The following is a 24,235-nucleotide window of genomic DNA, read 5'->3' as shown; positions in this document are numbered from 1 at the left end:
GCTTGATAGCGCCGCCTACAAAATTTAAACAAAGTAGCCCCAATGTTACGTCTCACCTAGATGTGCGTAAACTGGTAGGCATGTGTGTCATAATAAGACCTTCAAAAAAGCCTCTTGGAGCCATACCCTAAACCCAACATGAAGTCGGCCATTTTGAATCTAGTGTGCAAATTTAGTGCTTTTATTTTTTACTGTTAACAAGTGTTGTACATGTACATCTTAGCAACAATCACTCCTATTAGCATGAAACTCAGATCAGTAGTTTCCCCCTGTCCTCTGTACAAAATTTGGCTAGAAATGGTCACTAAGTGGCATTTTTGTTAAAAAATCATGAAATATGCTAAAAATGTTTTTCCAAACTACTCTTAGGCTGTAAGTGGGATCTGCATGAAAATGTGCATGTGTATGACTCTCATGATCACAAGTTATTAAAATAATTTTAATACTCAAAAAAAGGAATCATAGCCATTTTTATACATAGTACCTTATTTTCAGAGGCTCAGAAGTAATTGGACAAACCAACATAATTATAAATATATGGATTATTTTTATCGCTTGGATGAAAAACCTTTGCTGTCAATGACTGCTTGAAGTCTGGACATCATCAGATGCAGAGTTTCCTCAATGGAAATGCTCCGACAGGCCTTTACTGCAGCCACCTCCAGTTGCTGCTGGTTTGTGGGTTTTTCTCCCTTCAGGTTTATCTTCAGTATGTGGAAATTCAATTTCAATTCCGTTCAATTTTAGGGCAGGAGGGAGGAAAGAGAAAACAGCACAATACAGGTTCCATAACGACGATAATAATTATTGAAGCATTTGGTGTTGGGCAGGATCATGGGAGCAGTAGGTGGTTTGAAGTCACATTTCCCAAATTCTGCAGCTCCAGGGGCAGAAAAAGCATGCTCAGTTGGGTTGCGGTTAGGTGTATGACTTGGCAATTGAAGAATATTCCTTTTCTTTGCCTTGAGAAGCTCTTGGTTTTCTTTCGCAGGGTCATTATCCATCTATACATTGAAACACCGTCCTATCAGTTTTGCAGAATTTTGCTGAATCTGAGCAGATAGCATAGCCCTATACACTTCAGAATTCATCCTGCTACTTCTACCAGCAGTCGCATCATCAGTAAACGCCAGTGATCCAGTTCCATTGGAACCGTGCATGCCCATGCCATAACACTGCCTCCACCATGTTTGAGAGATGATGTGGATCATGAGCTATTCCTTTCCTTCTACAAACTCTTCTCTTCCCATCATTTTGGTACGAGTTAATCTTGGTTTCATCTGTCCAAAGAATCTTGTTCCAGAACTGGGCATGCCTCTTTAGAGGGGTTTGGGCAAAGTCTAGTCTGGCCTTTCTGTTCCAGAGTGTTACGAGTAGTTTGAAACTTGTGGCAAAACGTCTGTATTTCATTCATGAAAGCGTCTCTTGATTGTAGACTTTGACAATGATACCTACCTCCTCGAGGGTGTTCTTGATCTGGCTAGATTTTGCGAATGGGTTTTGCATCAACATCTCTTTGTACCACGTATTAAGAGTTCCCATGAACAGCTACCAAATGCAAATTGAACACTTGGAATCAACTCCAGACCTTTATCTGTTCAATTTGTCTTTAAATAACGAGGGAACAGGCCACAACCTGGCCATGAAGATGATCAATTGTCAATTGTTCCATTACTTTTGAGCCTCTGAAAAATGAAGGACTATGTATAGAAATGGCTTCAATTCCTAAACGATTAATGTTATATTTTTGTTAAACCCCTTTTACTTAAAGCTAAAGCTGAAGCTGCCTGCACGTCAATCACACCTTTTTGGCTTCATTTCAAATCTATTGTGTGGTGCAAAGGCAAAATTATGAAAATTGTGTCACTGTCCAAATACTTATGGACAAACTGTAGGTTTGTCCGTTTTAATACAAAAGTTCTGCGCAAAATGTGCATATTTGCCAGTAGGTAGGGCTTTTACACAAAGTTTAAATATATGCAAAACCTACTTTTCCAAACGCACTTAGGTGGAAGTTCAATATGCATAAATTGTTACACATAGCATCTAAGGACCTTCATGGTATTCTGATCACTTTCTCCAAAACTTGGGGTGAGTTGCAACAGGTTCACTCGAAGTACAGGGTTAATGCCAGGCTAGTTTAGCCACGCTTTCTGGAATACTCTGCAGAAACATTCCAACCCAGGTGGAATGTTTTCCCAGTGTCTCTGCTGCTCACAGCCTGAGACTTGGATCACCCCGACGGGCTGCCGGGTTTGAATTGCGCGGCGGTGCTTGGACGCTGCCTCATTCTGGACATAATACATATCTTTTGAAATTTTTTCACCACACAGGAAGTCAGCAATTTCGGATTTTGTGCCTCAATTTTTATTTTACGAACACATTTTAGAGGCCTTTAGGATGCGCAAAAACTCTGAACTCTTGGGCATGGGAGTTGTAAAATGGCTTGAGGGAGCCCCCTAGAAAATTTTAACGAAGTAGCCCTCGTGGTACATTTCACAGATTTATGAAAACTGCTAGGCACATGTAACATCCCTAGACTCCAAAAAATTCTCTTGGTACAATGACTTACACTCTTGGAAATTTTTGTGTATTTTTTTGCCATTTAGAGGCATCATACTTTAACAAACTCCTCCCTAGGAGCCTATTCAGATCCCCTTGAAAACAAGGTTAGCTTATATAAAAGACCTTAACATTGAAAAGTTCTTAAGCTTTTGAGTTTTTTGTCGATCCGCTTGGCCATGAAAGGCGTTGAAGTTCCATGTTTCGCCACAAAACAGGAAGTGGTCTGTAACCTGACTGTACATGGTCAAATCTGCTCCAAACTTCACATTTTTGATAAGAGTCTTGACCTGAAGACATCTACATGCCAATATTCAGTTATAGTCATTGCACCACCTACTGGCAGCAGGAAATGACATGTTTTATACTTTAATGTACTCCAACAGGTTGACCAAATACAACTCAGAAATGGGCCGAAAAACCTTTAAACCTCATTGATGCTTTATTTTGAAGATTGTGAGTTTTTCTTGTATGGTGTTTCCCTGATTTTGAATTTTGATGCTTTGCCATGAAACATGAAGTTGTATTGATTTAAATATACAAATATACTGAAGACATCATGCAAATATTCAGTCATAGTCATAGCACCACTTACTGAAGACATCTACAGGCCAATATCGAATCATAGTAATAACACCACCTACCATCAGAAGGAAGTTATAGACCTATACTAGCAGGTTAACCAGATCAACATGTGGTCAGCAAAGTCTTAAGACTTAATGAAACTAAATTGTTAAGCTTTTGAGTTTTCATCAAACGACGTTGTGGCAATGCATCAAATTTGCATGCTAGCTGTAGAACAATAGAGCTGTTGTAACTTAATTCCACATGGTCAGATCTTTTTCAGATTTTACACATTTGCTTAAAGTTCAAGCCCAAAGACATCTACAGGCCAAATTAGAGTCAAAAAAGTTTTAAGACCTTGATGATATCAATCATGGAGCTTTTGAGTTTTCATCAAACGCTGATTTTGTCTACACTTGCTGTTCAGCAACAAGATGTATGTTTGGTGTGTGTTCTCTAGCGCAAAATACTGGACACAGGAAGTGATACAAAATGTGCAAAACATCATGTCTGCCACCACGCATTCCACGCAGGAAATGAAATCTCACTCGTTCGTGCAGTGTTCAGGGCTCGTGAAAGTGCACAGCTGTCAACCAACATCCTGCCAGCACCCCCGACGTGCAGGATGCTGCGAGACATTGCACACATCTGACAGCTTCTGTCCATAGTTCTGCTGTAGATGGTGTTTGGTGTTGAATCTTATTATTCAGTATTCATTTTTGCTTTTTGTGTTTGTGTTTAGCATCTTTGTTGTGCATCAGAAATGTCCAGTATGGTAGGGTCTTTGCTCACAGTGACTTTCAAAACACTTCAAATGGAAATAGATGAATGACTGTATTACACTGAATTATAGTAGTGTATAATTTGGTAGCACTGAAGAAATTCCTCTTCACAAGTTTAATTTGCACCTTTCCTACATGAAAATTTCAATTGAATCTTCATTTAATTTTCAATAGAACCACTTAAATACATTACATACTGTGATCCACACCTGTCGTGTGCATTTTCCAACACCTGTTTGTCATCAAAATCTATTTCACTCTATTGTAACTGGCCCTAACTGAAATCTTGCTGTAAAAACTACAATCTATACAGAAAAAAAAAGAAAGTAAATGGGTACTTAGGTACATCTGTACCATCTAATGCAATCCAATACAGCTAATTCCTGTTCAGTTTTTTTGACACTGTCATTTAATTCTGTGTTTTATTGATGAGGTCATAGTTAGTGGTGGTGTTTTGCTGGAATGCATAATATTCAGAGATGTTTTAATATTCTTATATATGTAATATAATATTTTTGGGTTTTGGACTCTTGGTCAAACAAAACAAGAAATCTCAAGATGTCACTTTCAGTTCCGCAAAACTGTGATTTGTGTTCTTCACTGTTTTATGATATTTTATAGACCAAAACAATTAATCTGTTATTCAAGAAACAATACATACAATCAGCCTTTCACTTTGTAAGAAATACATAATTAGTTAAATATAATGACAAATGCACATCACAGCTTACCAAAGTAAAGTGTCCTCAAATTGGTTATAGTAGTAACAAAACCCAAAGTGTAAATAGTATAAAATACTGTATCAAACAGAGAAAAGAAAGGACAACACCACCTGACATTTAAGAAGTTGTATCCAGGACATGTTAAGTCATTTTATTTGATAAAGGACTTAAAATTAATCAAAAGTCAAAATATTCATTGATATTTTTGTGCTCACTAATAATCCATTAGTGAGCACAAAAAGATCAATTGTTTGGGTATTATTTTCAAAAGTTTTTAGTTGTATGGAAAAAGCAGGGACAAAATCAAACAATCAGTTCCATTGGTTAAATATCTGCTGTGTCAATGGTTTTAACAATTGCTTTCTCTCTGACTTCTCTGCATGTCTGCCTTTTTTTCTCTCAGACATCCATCCATCACATAGAAAGGGTTCTGATCATTGCGCCCTGCAGCACCTCCTTGTCTTCTCTCATGAATGTTAAACCAACACTGCACTCTTCAGGTGAAAAGAGGAGCAACCAGTCATTATCAGATGAGAGCGATGGGGAAAGTGGAACAGAGGGCACTGGTGAGCGCAGAGAAGATTATAAACTCCGTTTGGGCACTAACCTCCTGTCTTCCTCCTCTTCATCTTTGTCATCTTTGTCACCTCCTTTATCCCCCGAGCCTGAACCACAGCCCAGTTTATCCTCAAAACCAAAGCCTGAAGTCCCAGTTTCAACAGAGACACATTCCAGTGCTGGATTGAACATCACACTGAGCATACACACAGACACATTTAGTTTGACTGCAGGAATAATTGAGACAGATAAGGAGGAGAAGGAGGTGATGGGACAGGAGGATAGCCAGGATGTGAATCTCCTCACATTAACTTTTGGCAGGCATGGGGAGGAGGAGGAGGAGGAGGAGGAGGAAAATTCGCGCCTTGACTTAGCAGAGGTAGAGCCACAGTCCCATTCTGCTTCAGAAGAGTACAACATCACTCCAATTCAACTATCACAAAGTTGGGATACCAAGAAAGTTGCCATAGAAACAGTTTCCTGCTCTGCTGATGAAGAGGAGGAGGGGGAAGAAGAGGAAGAGGAAGGAGAGCACTCTGGATATATGGGGCGTCCATGTACAGAGGTCTTACAGAATTTATTATAGAAGTCTTGGGGTTTTACAGCTGGAAGTTTGACATCTTTTCAGAAAGTCATAATGTGTTAAAACCAGTGTTCCAAAGAAAGGCTTTGAGCCTGTCAGTGTATGTAGTAGCACTGGTCTAAATTAATTTTCAATCAACTGACTCTAGATGCTGACAACTGATATTTTGATGAGTAATTCTCATTATAACATGGACATGTTTTACTCACTGAGCTTATTCTGGACAAATCTCAAATGTGCGAGTCTAGCATGAGGTCAAAGACTGTATCATTACCCCATTGTTCACTCCCTCCTTCTACCACAGGTGATTATTATCATCTAATTAAATGTAATTCATCCAAAAATAACTGCACAAAAATAAAATTATCAATTTAGATATCGAAAGTATTTTTTAATCTAGCAAATTGGGTGAAAAATATTCTTTGCCACTAACACAATTTTACTGGAGGTTTAGCATAAAACTGTGAAAATAGTCCTGCATGAGACCTGTTGGGTTCCTCTCCATATAGTTCACCGTACATCATGCACCCCTATACATCAGGCGGTTGAGTTACCTCTCGGGACCTGAAGAAAAGAATTTGTTTAAAAAACGTTCCGACTTATAAACTGCTAATCTGTATTTTTTATCTACTTGTTATCATAGTGCTGCTTCTAGGATGCCAGAAGAAAAAAAAACAGCACAGACCGTAATGCTGACGCTAAAAATGTATACACTTGTATCATAGTTTGGTCAGCAGTTAGAGGACTAACCTGATAAGGGAACACTTGATTTTTTCCTTAGAGTACATGCAAGGATTTCACCACTGGAATTTTAAGACATTAGGGAATGGGGTTTTTTGCGGCGGAATTCATGCAAGTGCTTTGCATCCCTGGATGGCTTTTGTTGTATGATTGTGTGGGTTTTGTTTTGCTTTGTTTTGTTTTCCTGCAGGGAACCAGCCAAACATTTTGATATAGTATAGTAATATGATGTTTACTATAGTATAGTAATATGATGTTTACTAGTGTGAACGCATCTTAAAATGGTGTTTTAACTTCAAAGATTGTTCTTTAACATGTACTGAAAATTGAATTTGTGAAAACATCTTAGTAAATAGGAATAGTAGTGTGCAAAAAAAAAGGTCCATACAATGAATACTGTATTATTATTTTTTATGCTTGTCCTTTTATAAGAGAATTTACTGTCTTCAGCTCTTAAACCTGAATATGTATTGAACATGAATCATTAGCCATTTTTGATATTTTGATTAAGTAGTGCAGTGCCCATTCAAAATGTGGCTGTGATGTTCTATGACATTGGATAGAACATGACAGGGATCTATAGAACATCACTATTGTGATTTTATAGAACCCTCTGTCAGTTGGATGATTGGATAGGGTTTATATAGAATATTTTTTGTCTGTACTTTCGATTTTCTCAAGAACCTCTCATCCAAAAAACTCAATAGTCGACACGGCACTTTCTTGGTTCCTCAGCAATACACCCACCAAGTTTGAAATATGAAGTACAGACAGACCGACAAATTTCTTCTACTGCAAAGCGTCTGTCAAATGAGTAAATGTAAATGTAAATTTATTAGTAGGATTTTGAATCAGTTAATCAATTGAGTCATTTGCCCAATATTTGTAAAGTATATGATTACATTTATGTCATTATGTTCTTATTGTTCTATATTTGCTAACTTGTCATGGTAAGTTTAGTCATATTAACTGTGCACTTAGCTGAAGTTACACATTGCAGCAGGATAGTTAGGTTATACATGTATTATTAGATGTTTCAGTATGCAGCCAACTTAATTTAAACAATGTTTAAATTCCATAATTGTGACAATATTGTATTTTTATACTGACTGTAAAATCTTGCTATTTATTTACTCAGTACCAAGCTATTCAAAGTCTCTTACTCAGTGCACAGTCAGAACGTATGTTTCACAATAAAAAAGTAACATTTTAGATAGTAAATCATGTTCTGTCAGTTGTATTATTGCAGTAAAAGCTGCAGCAAGTCTTCCTTGTGTAAATTGTTCATGCTCACTTTGTACAGAAACAGTTTCCTAAGAACAGACACGTATATAATGAGAATAACAATAAATAAAAATCAGATTAGAAACAAAGTAAAGGTAAAGCCAAGTTTGCTGACTCAAGTGTGAACCAGTTTCTGTCCAGCGACTATGAAAGCACACCAAGTTAAATACAGGATTTGAAGGGCAGAATGCACAGGGAGGGACTTCTGGGGAAATAGAAACTCAGCCCTCTACATGATGATAAACGGTGTTTGTTTCCCAACCCCCACACATACCCCCAGCTCCCTCCCATCCCTCTCTATATGTTGTGTGCTCTATCTCAAAGACAAGAGCTTTAACATCTTGCATAAGACGTTAAACTGCGACCCATAACACAGTCCATGGAGAGACGATGTGGCTGTTGATGCTGCTTCTGCATTTACAACTTGGTAATGCTCCCTGGATTCAAGGTTGGGAGGAAGTAGCGGATTTAAATGGTGATATATGTATGTGAGCACTGAGCTGGTCATGTACTGGTGAGATTTGTCAGCGTTGTAAAAGTATATGGTGTGTTTTTTGCTTTTGTTTTTGTTTTTTAAATCAGCTGATTATCTCTGTTTTCACACCTTTGGACTGAGATTCTACATACACTTTGGCAAGATGTGTGTTGATGTGTGTATATGGATGTTGGCAATTCATAGTAATTCTGTTAAACTTTCTCATAGTTCAGATTGAGCTTAGCTTGCAAGTAATTTAGGTACAAGAAAGGTTTCCTAAATTTAGCAATGGGTCGTGATGCAGAGCTATACAATAAGAAAAACAGAACAATGTCATTGAAAATTCAAATAATCTCACTTTCCTTTTGAAGATTATGTTCTTATTTTCTTCCCCTCTTCAGTGATTGGTATTTCCCTCCCCGCACCTTCCAACGTCTCCATCTCTTCTTTCAACATGGAGCATTCAGTCAGCTTTCTGCCTGGTCCTGGGACCCCCTCTGACACCCACTTCACTGTCCAAATCGTCTGCCACAGGTATTCAGTTAAGTGGCACCACAAAGATCAGTTAAAGGGGAAACGTAGAAAGAGGTGATAAGACACAGTGAGGCAGGCTCAGGACCATTATTTATGGCTCCTTGTTTATACCTCCTGAGCTACCAATGTCCAACTTCTGAAACAGATGCACCAGTTTTTTGGGGGGAAAATTGACATGATGGTTGCCAGACAAACCACAAATATTACAAAGGCTTAATAATCCAATTGTATCCTCTTGATTATCACGATGCTCCAAGGAGAACTTATTTCCCTATGCCACACAAAGCTTTATTCTTTATGGTTTGGCATTCCAAAGGCATTTACTTGGAATGGCTCTCATTTCATATCGGCTGTATAATAGATGATTGACAAGTGCACCTGATTTGACAGTGCTCAGAGCTCTTTTCCAGACTACAGAAAACTAAGCTTGTGAGCATTAGACTTTATAGCTAGACATGTTGGGAACATGGGTATAAGCAATAATAAGCACATTATTAAATTTTAATAAATTTACAAACATTTCTAAAACCATGTTTTCACATTGTTATGTTGGGTTATTGTTTGTAAACTGAAGGGCAAAAATGTCCATTTTAACCATTTAAAATTAAATCTTAACACAATTAAGTGTGGGGAAAATGAACAGGTCTGAATATTTTATGAAGCCACTGTGTAAATTATATCATACCATGTTAACAGCAAGTCCGGTCCAAAATAAATGGAGAAATCTCTGTCTGTTGATTTTCTCAATAACCACTCATCCAAGAAATTTAACGGTCAACACTGCACCTCCTTGGGTCCTCAGCAATACACCCGTGAAGTTTGAAGTTGATCGGATGAGTGGTTGTTCAGAAATTACAATAAAGACAGACAGGCGGAGATTCCTCCATTTACAGTTAGTTACTAGAGCTGTGCCCGTTCAAAATGTGCCTGTCTGTAGCTTGATGGGAGTAATCAAAGACTGCATATAGAGATTGTCAACATATCTACATTTCCTCCCACTTTGCCCAAATTAAGTTAAAATATCCTGGATATGGGAGCTGCCATCTTGCGCTGGGATTGGAGAGTGGAGCTGCGTTGGGGTCCCATCCATACACCTGCCTGACCTATCGCAAGTCAATTTCAGCCGTCAATCATGATGTCACACCCCCTTTTTATAGCATCAATAACTAATTGAAACCAAACTTACCAGAAAAATGAACACTACAACATAGATCATCATGATAAGAACTACCTAAAAATGACAGAAATCATCTTGGGGAAAAATTGATTTGGCGTGTGCCTTAATTTTTTTAGGTTGGCCCATCAAGACCTCACATTTAAGGGAGCTCTAGTCATCTATTTATATATACAGTAATTGGGGAGTAATCAGTTCTACTCACAAACTCACAAAGCAACATTCTGTAATGTCACTGATGACATCGTAGTTTATGTGACATCATTATTTATGGCATTAATCTGTGTTTATTTTTTTATTTACGTCAAGTAAAGCGATGTTTGAAGCTTTTTCAAGAACCACTCATCCAAAAAACTTAACAGTCGACACTGCACTTAAGTCTCTAGTTACTTACTGCAGATTCAGTTCAATAATAAAAAATGTAATCAATAACTACATTATATGTTATTATAGGATGAGACAAGACTTTATTGATTACCAGGGGAAATTCACAAGCGAACCAGCACTATATAAAGTTATTAAAATTATCTCCACCTTTAGTAGCTGCAATATTAAAATGATGAAAACATGAATGCACCAATAATTATAATCCAATAATATAATATAGAGAACATTATTCTGAAATGGGCTATTGTGCAAAATGAGCACTTTGATACTTTTTGATGCTGACACTTTTGTACTTTTATTTAAGTAAGAATTAAAATGCATGACTTGTAACAGTATTTCTACACTGTGGTATTGCTGCTTTTAGTTAAGTAGATGATCTGAGTAGTTCTTCCACCAGTGCAAGTCTTCTTTGTGTGCTGAATAAGTATATCCACCAACTGATTCTGACTTGCTCCGCACAGTAGAGCATAAGTTTCAAAAGTTTCGTTTTTGTTTCTAAGGCACCTCTAAACCCTGTGAGTAAGAACTTTCCTTTTTTCCTCTTCCTTTTAAGTTGCCTTTTATTAAGCTGTAAATGCTATCTGTGGTGTGTGTGGTGTGTTGTGTGTAATGTGTTAATTAGCCTGTTGATAGTTACATTTTCTCTCCCTCCCTCTCAGCATTAACTTTCACCTGCTCTGGTGAAGGTTTATTTTTTGGGGTTACACATAATTCTTACCAGTGCAGTGTTTGCCATAAGTTGATTTACAGTTGGGTCCATAAGTATTAGGACAGTGACACAAATTTTATAATTTTGCCGCTGTACACCATCACAACAGATTTGAAAGAAACGAATCAAGATGTGATTGAAGTGTAGACTTTTCAGCTTTAATTCAAGGGGATTAACAAAAATATTGCATTAACCATTTAGGGATTACTGCCATTTATACACATAGTCCCTCATTTTCAGAGGCTTAAAAGTAATTGGACAGTTGACAATTGATCAGTTTCATGGGCAGGTGTGGCCTGGTCCCTCGTTATTTCATGACAAATTAAGCAGATAAAAGGTCTGGAGCTGATTCCAAGTGTTCAGTTTGCATTTGGTAGCTGTTCATAGGAACTCTCAATATATAGTCCAAAGAGGTGATGATATAAATGAAGGAGACCATCATTAAGCTGAAAAAACAAAACAAAACAAACCTATCAGACAGATGAGAGAGAAACTTTGGGAGCGGCCAAATCAACAATTTGGTACATTCTTAAAAAGAAGGAATGCACTGGCGAGCTCAGCAACACCAAAAGACGTGGAAGACCGGGGAAAACAACTAACGTGGATGATCGCAGAATTCTTTTCTTGGTGAAGAAAACCCCCTTCACGACATCTAGCCAAGTCGAAAACGGTCTTGAGGATGTAGGCGTATCATTGTCAAAGTCTACAATCATGAAGACACCTTCATGAATGTAAATACAGATGATTTACCACAAGGTGAATACCACTGGTAACATTCAAGAACAGAACGGCCAGATTAGACTTCACCATAAAACATCAAAGTCCCTTTACTAGTCTTCGCTGTGTGCCTGTCAGTTGGGGTACACAAGAGAGGGTGTGATATGCATGTGCCTGTCTTGTGTCAAAGCCTCTTGCCCGGTCAAATAGTGTTTCCTTCTCGTTACAATTGTGTTTACCGTAATACATTGTTCAGTTATTTTCTTGTCACAAAGTTCTTGGCAATTAAAATACTTGTAGTGGAGCACCTTATATACAGTATATTTAATAACTGAACCTTCTCTCTCTCTCTCTCTCTCTCTCTATTCCTCTATATTTTCTTTTACTTTGGAGGAAGAACTGGAGACCGGTGGTAGACTGTTTGGAGCTGACAGCTGGACAGATATGCAACCTAACCAGAGTGTTCAAGGATCCGTACACTCAGTACAAAGCCCGCGTCCAGGCCTTCACACCCACCCAGACATCCAACTGGACTGTATCAGCGTGGTTCCAGCCTCTGACAGACAGTGAGACGCTACCAACACATTTACACATAGATTTAAATGTTACGCACAATTTTCAGAGAAATGGAATGAAAATGTAACTGTTGTCCAGCATCTCCTTCACCATATCTCCACCATCTCTTTGCTTCATTTTTTAAAAATTAGTTATTTTTCCTGCAGTTACTCTCTTCCCAGTTGACTGAAAGTAAGTTCAATTCTCCCCCTAGCTGTGTTGGGACCTCCTGATGTGTCTGTGTCTGGCTGTGGGAACTGTTTGATCCTGCAGCTCAGGGTTCCTGCAACAAGGGGGCTCCAACAGAACCTGCAGCTAAAAAGCCTCTACAGAGGAGTCATCTTCCATGTGCAAAGGACCAGGGATGGGGCACAGGTATGTGTCAGACTTAAAGCTGCACCATACGATATTTTTATATTACTAATGTATCGATTGCCTGTGTGTAAAGTTACAGGGGTCCATTTTGTTACCCACAGATATTTATCGTCTGACTCTCCCCTCATCTCTACAGAAAGGTTTAACCTATTTTGGGCTCATTGTTTTGGTTTTCCACACCACAAACTCCACTTTCACCAACAGCAGGGAGCTATTACGAAACTTGTAAGACATTATTTTCAGATGTATTTTTAACATTTAAATCATTATTGTTGGTCAAAAAAATCCATTACAGCTGCACTAATCAATATTTTTTATAGTATTTTATATTATTTAGTGCAACAAATTACTATGCCTAATTCAAAAGATGTCACTGGTAGTGACAAACCCACTGAAAATTTCAACCCAACTCTGCAGTTCCCCTTGGAGCGTTTTAGCATCTTACAGCTCATTGTTTTGGTTTTATAGTTCTGGTTCAGTCTCTTCACTCTCATCAAGCTTATTTCCAGCAGCAGCCAAAGTAGCTGTTTTCAGAGAAAAAGCTGTAAAAAGCCACTGGACTACCTGCTCCGTAGCCAACAGCAGACAGAGACAGTTGGAGAACACCTTGTGAACTTACAGTACATAGTGGAGCATTTAGCAGCTAAAGAGCCTGATATTTTTCCCTCAGGTGTTGGTGGAGACAATGAATGCTGGCCATTCATGAGGTGAACACAAACACAACTCCAACTGAATGCTAATGTTGCTCTGTGTCTAAAAATAGATGTGTAAATAAGTAAATAAGCACTAGTTTGCTGACTGCTATAGCAGCTTTATAAGGTGACAATATGACAATATGTGTGTTTACAGCTTGTTCCATTGCACCCAAATGGCCAAAACAAATGTATTAATGCAGCTTTAAACAGGATCATATCAAAGTGTGATTCCAGATGTTGGCGAGGACTACTGCACATGTGAAAAAGTTGTATAAAACTTTTTGTGGCTCCAGAGGAGCTTGTTTGAAGTGTGATAATTGTTAATTTGACCATCCATCTGTCTCTCTGTGAAATCTCAGTGAGGTCTAAATGTCTGAAAACCTGAAAACAAATTACATATACATGGTATCACAACAAGACAGTTCGTTCACTCAAAACAACCATTACACACATAAACACACACACAGACAGCCACGCTAACTAAAACAGTCACAAAATTGTTAGAAATATAAGCCAGTAAAGCTTTAAAGTCTCAGAGGAATGAGTGTCTCTAATTTCAAGCTGTGTTGCACTTGATTCCAGTATTGAGAAGAGCACTATCACATTTCAGAGGTGGTAAGAGGAACTTTTGAGTCTCTTTGACTTTTGAGTCTCTCATGTGATCTGATGTCATGACTATTAGCTCTGAACCCAACTAAGGATGTAAAAACCCTCAGCAGCTTAAATAGTAAGGCAGAATAAATTAAGTCACAGGTGTGCAGATGCCATCTAGACCAGCCAGCCTTTTCATATAATTAACAGTGGTGAGTGCGGTGGCTGCCTTGTGTAATGAATCAAATGTCTCTGTGGTTGACAGCGTCCAGTGTTTTAAGGGTAGTAGCAGCAACATGAGAAGACAGGATGTCCCCACAATCCAATGTAGACAGTATGGTGGACTATATCATTTTTTCTGGTTTCAACGATGAAACGAGCTCTGTTGAATGTCCTCAACTGAATTGGTCATGGTTGAGTTGCATTGTGGGTAATGTAGGTGTCAGGTTTTGTCAAGGAAGAAGAATATGTGGAATAAAAAACATCTCTCCAGTTCTACTGCATTAATTTAGATTTTTTTAATCTGCCCATCATGAATGTTATAGGAGTTACATGCTAAATATGTGTAGTGCTCTTTTAAGGAGTTTGCATGCTAAATCCAAAATTATAGTGTGAGATTTTTTCTACCTGTCACTGGAAAAACCTGCTCTGCACAGGGTCCAAGACTTTTATTTCTTTTTAATTTCTTGCTTGTTTGCATGATGATATAATGTGGAACTCTCAAGCAGTGATGATTTTGTCTCTGGAAAATACTTGAATAAAATTAACTGTACAAGAGGTCAACAGTTTAAGTGCAGAATGTACCTGTGACTGGGCTGCAGATGTTGTGACCTGTCACAGTGGGAAAAGCACAAGTGTACAGGTGAAAGTTTCAGGGTCCTGCTATTGATCATGCTGGCTCACTGGCATACTGGAACATTTGAATAGAGGAGAGCCATCATTGCTGGCCACTTCAAAAAAAGTTAGCCTTTTTTTCAACTTTTAAAACCACATTTCCCATTAACTCTGTTGTTTCCCGTCACAAAGAGGATATTGCATCCCCTCCCCCTAGTGTGGCTTTGTGTGTGACTGTTTTTGTTTTGGCTCTACTTAGGTTTCTGGTTATTCTTCAGAAATATTGTTGTCACGGGAAGTGAGCAGGTTACTGTAAAGTGAGGACTGTTTTTAAATTGCATGTAAAATGGCCAAGAGAGTTTTTCAGATTTTTTTCAATAGCTTTCTCATTTTTTTTCAAACACTTCAAACCAGCTTTATTTTTCTTTATTTTATATATTTTTTATTATTTTTTCCCCTTATATAAATGCAACCTCCATTTTTTTCAGACAACTCATCTTATAGGGCCTGATACAAATCTGACTTGTATTTTCCCACCATTAAACCCTCTCGTTATATTTACACTATTGATTTCCATTTGTATCATTAACAGTTGTACAGCTTTCATTTAGACTCAGTTTAGGCTTTTTTTCCCCTTTTTTCTGAAGATGTAGTTTAAAGACAATTCTTGCTTTCTTATTTGATTAATTTAGGTCTATGGTTAAAATATTATTTTACTTTTGTATATTTTGTGGGCAGCTAAACTTAGACATGTATAAAAAGTGGAGGGAAAAATGAACTTATTTAACAATTGCCAGCCCTGCCCACTCCTGGTGACTGAAAAGTGCAAGTTATTGTGGATATTATTTAACTAGAACTAAGATTTGAGTCTTAATCTGGTTCAGTCAAGTCAAGACAATTTTATTTATATAGCACAAAATCATAAGTTATCTCAGGGCACTTTTCATATAGAGCAGACCTAGACCATACCCTTTATAGTTATATTTACAGAGACCCAACATTCCCCCATGAGCAAACACTTGGTGACAGAGGTGAGGAAAAACTCCCTTTTAACAGGTAAAAACCTTGAACAGAACCCGGCTCATGGTGGGTGGCTGTCTGCCTCGACCATTTAGGTGGAGAGAGAAAGAGCGAGTGGAGGTTTATTAAATGCTGGTTTGGACTAGGTCTGGGTTTATTGAGAATCCACACTGGTGTAAGCAGGAGTAATGTTTTTGGCTGGGGGCCCAATTAAAACTTAAGTGCTGTAATCATTACTCCTCTTGCAGAAATTCACAAAAGTGTTTTGTGAAGTATAATTAAGACACAGGTGCTGTACATGTGCTGCCAGATACTGAGATATGGGAAAAAATAACAACAGGGGTTCCATGATTTGAACTGTGTGCCATTTATCATTCCTATGATAGTTTTTCTCATAAGATAGCAATAATTTTTGCACATCTGCATGTTTCTTTCAGAGTGTTTTATGTCAGGTTGTGTTTGTTTAAATGATTTGAAACTCAGAGTAGTGTGGAATACTGAGAAATCAAAGCAGCAAACCCACAAGGCAACCCTTCAATACCTCTTTGAAAGACTGATATAAGGCCAATCAGAATTTTGAGCAAAACACATGTGTAAGCCTATCCATGGCTTAGAAAGGCATCTGGTTCCCTCAGATGGCTGATGTTTTTCACTAAGTGTGGTTTTACCCACGTCTTCCTCTCATCAGCTTATGTTTTCCTGTGTTCTAGAAAACGTTCAACCTGATGAGAAGAACAAAAAGGAATTCATCTTCACATTGTTCACAGTAATTTCAATCTTCTCACAACAATTGTGCCAGTTATGGTATACAAACGTGATGAGAGACCAGACAGTAGAGGCTAAACCATTACTTGCGAAAATGATATGCACAAATGATCAGAATATACTTCCCGTTCTCACTTTAAATACAAAACCTGTAAAAAAAAACTAAAAAAAAACAGGTAGGTGTAACAGGTGTAACATCCGGGAGACATGGATAGTATTTTATTTTCATTACAAACTGTATTACATAAAAAGGAAAACTAAAAGATTAAAATAACAGACACTGCCGCTTTTTACACAGTGCCTCAGCCTGTATCTTGTTGCTTTGCATTAGTAGTAAAACTCACTTTTACAACAGAAACAGCAACCGTTTCTTAGGAATTACAAGTAGCGGGTTAGCAATGACAGCTGAACAAAGAAAGTAAGGAGCACCACCTACAGAAACAACTTTTTCGACACAGAGAAAATAATGCAACAAAAGACAAAATCCTACAGTGAATCACCAAAGAACAGGTGACAGAAGAAATCTGTGCACATAAAAATGGCTAATAGACATAAAGTAAGACAAACACAATAAACAGAAAAAGGGTATAAAAAAAGCAACAGAAATACAACAAAAATGGTGCAGCACATTGCCCCAAAAAATCTGGAATATTTACTAAGTATTATATTTGTTTCTTTATATAAATTAAAAGATGAGACCAAACTTCATAGATAATTTCTTGGTTAATTGCAGTGGTAGAAAGTAACTGAGTACATTTACTCAAGTACAGTTTTGAGGTACTTGCACTTTACTTAAGTATTGCCATTTTATGCTACTGTATACATCTACTCCGCTGCAGTTGAGAGGAAAATATCTAATTTGTACTCAACTACATTCATTTAGTAGCAATAGTAATAGATTAAGATTTTAAATACAGAGTAGTCAAATTTACTGCACCTCAAGATACTACAACATTAACCTCAGGAACAATACTCCTATAATATAATACAGAATAGTTAGGGTTGTAGCCAAGATTTTAGAAGTAGAAGAAGAAGAATTTATTCATTTGATCATTAGTCTAGTACACACTCAAATCCCCTGGGTAAAAATTCACCTTAGTGGGTCATTATAGTGCCAACACAGTCATAGGTTAACTTTTCCCAGTTTTCATTGATAGAAAACTACCCAAGACAATGAGTTGTGTTATAGTGTTCTATTTTCATCTTACTGATAGAAAAAAATAAAATATGGTTAATTTAACCCAGGGTTAGTATTCTGTTTTTATCTTACTGTTGGGTTATTTATCAAAAATAAATGGATATTTGACCCAGTGTCAGAACAAGCTCAAGATTTATCTTAAAACTGACCAAAATTTATTGTTAATTGTACAAAACAGTGTGCATATGACAATTCAAAACTGAAAATGATTCAAATTGTTTTTACAGTCAGTAACAAATGATGACGTCATTTTTAAAGAGACAGAGTACATTTTAGAAGTTCATGATGATGAGCACAATGTTCGTGCATTAGTGCAATATGAAGAACAGAAGAGCAACTCTTCCTCAGGTGATTGAGCATGTCAATGAAGGATGTGATCAGACTGTGTCAGTAAGAACAGTCCGTCGTGGGATATTATAGTAGGGTTGCAGTGCATAAACCCTTCATTACAAAGATGAATGCACATTTGAGAGTTCAGTGGTGCATAAACCATAGGCACTGGTCTATAGAGATGTGGAAAAAAGTGATATGGTAAGATGAGTCATCCTCCACCATATTCTCAACAAGTGCATGTGTGGCATACACCAAGAATATAGTACAGGCCTGAATGCTTGACCCTGACAATTAGGGGAACCAGTGGCTCTGTTATGCTGTGGGGGGCATTTTGTTGGCAGGGTTTGGGTCCAGTTGTCCCATTAGAGGGAAGTCACTGCAAATCAATACGAGGGTGCTCTGAGTGATCACCTTTATCTTATTATGAAACATTTCTATCCTAATGGGAGGGGCCTCTTCCAGGATGACAGTGCCCCCATCCATAGGGCACAAGGGGTCACTGAATGGTTTGATGAGTATGAAAATTATGTGAATCATGTGCTATGGCCATTGCAGTCACCAGTTCTCAACCCAGTTGAACACGTATGGGAGATTTTGGACTGACGTGTTAGACAGCACTTTCCGCCATCATCATCAAAAAACAAAATGAGGGGATATCTTTTGAAAGAATGGTCCAGCTGAGTTCCAGAGACTTGTAGAATCAATAGCAAAGCTCATTGAAGCTGTTTGTTGTTGCTCAACACTTTACTAAGACACTTTGTTGGTTTTTCCTTTAATTTGTCGCCCGTCTGTATTTCAATATACTACATGAAGGAATTGTATTGCAAATTGAAAGATGCAAGACCCAACATACTTTAGGACCCAGGGTGATTTGATATGATTTGACAAATTCAAATCAAATGCCCAGGCCACACTGCATGAGGTCATTGATTTGGCCCAATGTAGTCTTTCTAAGGCTGGATTTGTCACAAAAACTGTAAAAAGTGTCTGAGCAGGGGGAGTATGACAGACTGTGATGTGGATAAAAGTCTCTGAGCTGATATAAATGACTGGGAAAAATAGAGATCAGTAAACAGACTGCCTAAAATATTTTTTGCTAAAATCTTATTTTCAGTTTTATGTGTAAAGTATTTTCCTTTTAAATACCATTATGTGTTTGTAATGACTGTATGAAGAGTTTTGGGAATACATCTTTTTGGAGGATGCATTTTCTCAGAAAGGAGCTTTTGTTTTTAATAACACATCAAATCAATGGAGAAAAACTATAAGATGGAATAATAATTAATTCCTCACCTATAGAAACATAATCAAACTTCATTTCCACTACCATCCGACGAAACCCTGCTTCATGAACAATAAAAGGCATTACATAATTTTTGAAGAACAAATAATTTCTTTTCTTAGCATCACACACTGTGGATGAAATAGTTTTCCATTTTTATGCCCTTTATCTCCTGGTTTGTCTGTTGTGTTTCAGTTCAGACTGAATCTACCTTACAATGAGGAGAATGTGATCACGTACCTGCAGCCAGGTGTAGAGTACTGTGTGACCGTCTCTGTTACAGCACTCTTGAACTCCAACCCTGTCTCCAGTAAACCTTACTGTGCCTTCACCAGCCGTCCTCCACCCAGAAGCTCATGTATGTCACCGTTGTTTTACTCATTATTCCCAAATTAAAATAGACAGGTAATACTAATCCAAAAATGTGAAATTGTCTTTCATCTTTTGTGCAATTTGCATTTCTCTGTTCACCTAGTGTTTTCCAGCCTACCTCAAATGAAGACCTTTTAATATAGTACACGCACATTATTCTGAAAATGTGTTGGTAGTTTTATATGTAGGTCTTATGTCTGAATACCATAAGTAAGCCAGTGTAATACTGCCACCATGACAAAAATATTTGCTCAGAAGCAAGTATATTTTCATGTTTTAACAGGATGTCTTTCTTGACATAATCACATGTTTCTTGTTACTACAGAAACTTCTTTTGTCATATCAGCGCATACAAAGTAATCATGTTATTACAGGAAAAGGGTCTTGTTAAAATAAGTTTTTTCTTTTACTTTTAAGGTGAAGCTAAGCAAATGTTTTTTATTCATGGTGGCTGCAATGCACTGGTGTAGGATAAGTAACCCAGTCATTTTGACATAAAAGTCACACAGGCAGTGGAACTATGTCTGACCTTGTAATATTTCTGTAACATATTTAACACAGAACAAGGGCGAATTAACGGTCGTCACAGTGACATTTGACAAAATGGCGTGGCCAGTGCTAACCTCTGTTTTGATTATCCATCCCTTTTTCCATCACAGTTAGATTTGTGGTTCGGTCATTTGGAGACAAGACTTTGTTCGTAAAGTTACTGTGACTTCAGTCCTCCCTCTACTGCTGCTCTCACCTCCATGCTCTCAAGTGGGGGTGTGTTGGGGGAGAATGTGACGTCACCTTAAAGACAACCTACACTGTTACTACTTTTAATAGCACATGCATCTTGGTGACTTCAAATAATTCCTAGCATAGCTCCACCCACCTTCATCTTGAGCAGAGCTCTAATCAGTTATAAGTGAAAAACCCTGTGTGGGTGCGCAGGGCCTTTAACAGATGGATGAAGCCAGTAATGTTATACAACCCATATCTGAAAACAGCTGAAAGGATATATTCACAATTTTTCAAGTCTGTCGTAAAATAACAGGAGGGGTCCCAATAAGTACTTCAACAATTTTTGCTTGCTCATTCCTCCTGCTCAGTCTGGCCCTCAGTCCTCATTCTATGCAAAGATGTATTCCAAAATTAATGTGAAATTAATTTGAAGTTGAGCATCTTCCAAAGTTACAGTCATTTTAGTACAAAATTTCCTCATATTCTCTTGGCCAGTTTATACCATTTTAATGTACTTATGGACCTGTGAGTATTGTTTTGAGACAAACTAGAAAAACATGAACCTATCCTTTAGTGGTGTAATGTCACTGCTGTGCAGATGTGTGCAGCTGTCATTAATCAGGTACCACTAAAGCCACCTGCATCAACCTCTCCAGTGTTTTTACTTCCAGGCTAAAAGGCTGAAAGTTCCTCTCTGAAAACATGGAATTTAACATTTTAACACTGAAGCAATTAGCTAATTAGCCATATGCTAATTAGCGGTGAAAACTGAAGGCCAACTGAATTTCCAATGTTTCCAGAAGTAGTAGAATTTCTAATTTAAAGATAAGTGTCTATTCCAAACAGCAACGTTTAGGGATCTAATGTATGTTGCTGTCCCCTTTCTTTACAGTGTATATGGTCTTCGGCCTGCTGGGTGCTTTCTGTATGATGGGAATCCTACGCATTGGATTGGTTGTTTATGGTGGTCAGCTGAGCTTCAAGTTACTAAGACAACACCTATCCAGAACTCTGGTAAAAGATCCAGCTCTGTGTGCTGGGACTTGAAGAATCAATTGTTCATCTTCGTGTTAAATTTTTCATTCTTCATTTTGTTTGATCAGTTGGTTTCTGAAGTTACTGAGTTACTTAAGATTATACTTAAATTATTAGATACCAGATGAAGCTCAAACTATTGAAGTGATATGAAGTGATTATTAGATGAATCAGATAGTGAATCAAAAGAATATTAATCAGCTCCGTCGAAATCAAATTTCCATCATTCAGTTGTTTAAGCCATTGATCATGTAACAACGTCAAGAGTCTACAGCCATGCTAGCAGCTCTATGAGGCTGTACTTATGCACAGAGGTGCTTTGAGCTAAATGCTAATGTTGGTATGCTAACAGGCTCACAGTGTCAGGTCTAATGTTTGCCATATTCTCCATATTAGTTTTGGATGTTAACATGCTTACATTTGATAATTGGCACACAAAGGACAGCTGGGACTTATAGAGTGTTAATAGTTTTGTTATGTGGTATAAATGAATTTGGTAATGAACCAAAGTGTTGGACAAAATAAATACCACAAAATTGACCTGATGGTGGCGCTAAAGGAAAAAGTCAGTAGGATTCTTCCTGCAAGAACCATGAATATCTTAACAAAATTCCATGGCAATCTTTCCAATATGTGTTGAGATAATTCAGTCTGGACCACAGTGGTGGCCCCGTCCAGACTTAACAACCATTCCTTTAAAAAAAAAAAAAAAAAAAATGACACTGTGTATTTGTGAGGTTTTTTTTTTTTTTTTTTTTTTTATCTCAGTAGGAACCAATGGAGCTGAGAGCCACAGACAGAGTAGAGAAGTCAGAAAACAAAAAACCAGACTAACACATTATTGGTTTTGGTCCATCCATGAGATTTGTTGACACTAGCTCTGGGAAACTGTCATGGGCATTTTTCACTTTTTTTCTTTCAACATTTTATTGACTAAACAATTACTTAATTGACAAGTGATCATTAGAATATTAAGTAATGAAAATAATCATTAGTTTCAGAACTATATTAACACATTGTTTTATATGGAACCATCTTCATTTTACTGTTTGTTTTCAGTATTCAGGTACAGTTGGATGTCACACAGTATAAATATATAAATATATACTGTGTCAGGTTATCGGTCAGGATCTCCATCCAGATTGCCAGGATGATTATTATTATTCAGCAATTCTTTTGCATGTGCAGTGTGTACAATTAAACAACCTACTACGGTCCAGTCAAAAAGTTAAGGGACATATAAGCAGACTGCTCTGACCATGGTAAGGAATATTCTTTTAACTGGTTTATTTGTTGCAGTAATCAAAGGTGCACATAAATGACCCTAATGAGACTATTTTTGGTAGCATGAAAGTGTGACTGTCTGTCATTGTCCCTCTTATCTACAGTCGTAGCTACATAATAAAGGTTCTACCAACTGCCTCCTGCCTGCCCACAGCCCAACTCAACCAATGAAGGGCAGCTCTGATGGGGAAGAGGAAGATTGTGAACTGGCAATGAAATGAAAAATTTAAAGTGAAAGTGTTGGGGAGGGACAGGACTGAAGTTAAAGACCAGGAGAGTCTGATTAGGTGGAGATGATTTGGCAGACTGGTTTTGAGAATAGGAGAAAGTTGAGGGTAAAGTTTATGGTTCAGTATCAGAGTGAGGTGTTTTTGGAAACTTATAGTTTGTGCATTATTAATGTAAAGTATTATCTTTACTTCTTTAAATGCTGCTGTCCAGCCTCTTATCCTCTCGTGGTTACTGCTCTTACTGACCAGCTGTTATGTGTTGTAAGGTGAAAATGTGCCCTTTGATTCCATGAGCATTTCACAGACCTGCTTTAAATTTTTTGCTTTGAATACTTTTCATTAAAAATTAAAACACATTGCACAATTATTCTCCAGTACACCATGTTTTATTCACCAAATGTATTTGATATATTGCCCTAATTTAGATGGTGATGCCTTCATCAAGGTGGTACTCCACCCTGATGTGTGCAAGGTTTGGAAAACATTTGGTGTCCATAATTATGAAGGCAAGATAGTTGAAAATCATTTGGTGAATAAAGCATATTGTGCCGTAGAAGACTTGTTTTAACGTTTGCAGTGAGGCTAACACTGGTCTATATCTCGCTGTATGTGCATTCTTAGTCATAAACTGTAGAGCTTCTCAGTGAACTTCAATCTAAATACAGTTCATTGATAATCATTTTCCCTAAACTACTTGAGAGTTTGAGATTTATTATCAGTGTTCTTGGTACTCATAGTTCATCCTTTCTTATTAAAGTTTACTTTGGATTACCATTTTTAGAGCTTTTCTTTGGTTTGTTGATGTTGAAAAGGTCCACATACATTATTAACTTTAATTCAAGCACAATTAAAGTAAATCCCCTTTCTCTGGGCTCTGTCAGAAAACGATCTCAATCCCAGTGGTTGCAAGTGGCTTATGCTGAGCTTTTCATCAACTCCAAATAGGTTTAATTCTCCTCCTCACTTGTTGCTTGTGATATTAAAGGTACTCTCCTGTGATTCAGTATTGCGCCTCCATAGCGTTAGAGGACAAGACCTTATGGAGACAGATAAGAAAAAGAATGGTCAAACCCAAAGCAGCAGAGGCCGAGATATCCTTAATTTTCGCCAAGCTCCAAAACACAGGATCCTACATTTCACATAATGCC

At 37.6% G+C, this 24,235-nt stretch overlaps 1 protein-coding gene across 5 annotated transcripts in view; it reads left to right on the top strand.

Annotated features, from left to right (window-relative positions):
* Positions 1-23,815, top strand: part of crfb2 (cytokine receptor family member b2) — a 46,665-nt gene extending 22,850 nt beyond the window's left edge. For 2 of the 5 annotated variants that reach the window (XM_040147940.1, XM_040147942.1), the window contains 6 exons: positions 5,034-5,196; positions 8,673-8,805; positions 12,186-12,358; positions 12,562-12,722; positions 19,636-19,798; positions 21,431-22,257. In XM_040147940.1, coding sequence (XP_040003874.1) covers positions 5,034-5,196; positions 8,673-8,805; positions 12,186-12,358; positions 12,562-12,722; positions 19,636-19,798; positions 21,431-21,585 — 948 coding nt within the window. In that variant the 3' untranslated portion in view covers positions 21,586-22,257. Of the gene's footprint in view, positions 1-5,033; positions 5,197-8,672; positions 8,806-12,185; positions 12,359-12,561; positions 12,723-12,823; positions 13,407-19,635; positions 19,799-21,430; positions 22,258-22,961 lie in introns of those variants that run through there. The other 3 variants (XM_040147941.1, XM_040147943.1, XM_040147944.1) reach the window with 3 other exon arrangements.
* Positions 23,816-24,235: the final 420 nt, after the last annotated feature.

The sequence above is a fragment of the Xiphias gladius genome, chromosome 16 (genome assembly GCF_016859285.1).
Source record: "Xiphias gladius isolate SHS-SW01 ecotype Sanya breed wild chromosome 16, ASM1685928v1, whole genome shotgun sequence".
Taxonomy (NCBI): Eukaryota; Metazoa; Chordata; class Actinopteri; order Istiophoriformes; family Xiphiidae; genus Xiphias; species Xiphias gladius.
The sequence above is the reverse complement of the archived record's forward strand: the minus strand, read 5'-3'. Positions and strand labels throughout refer to the sequence as shown.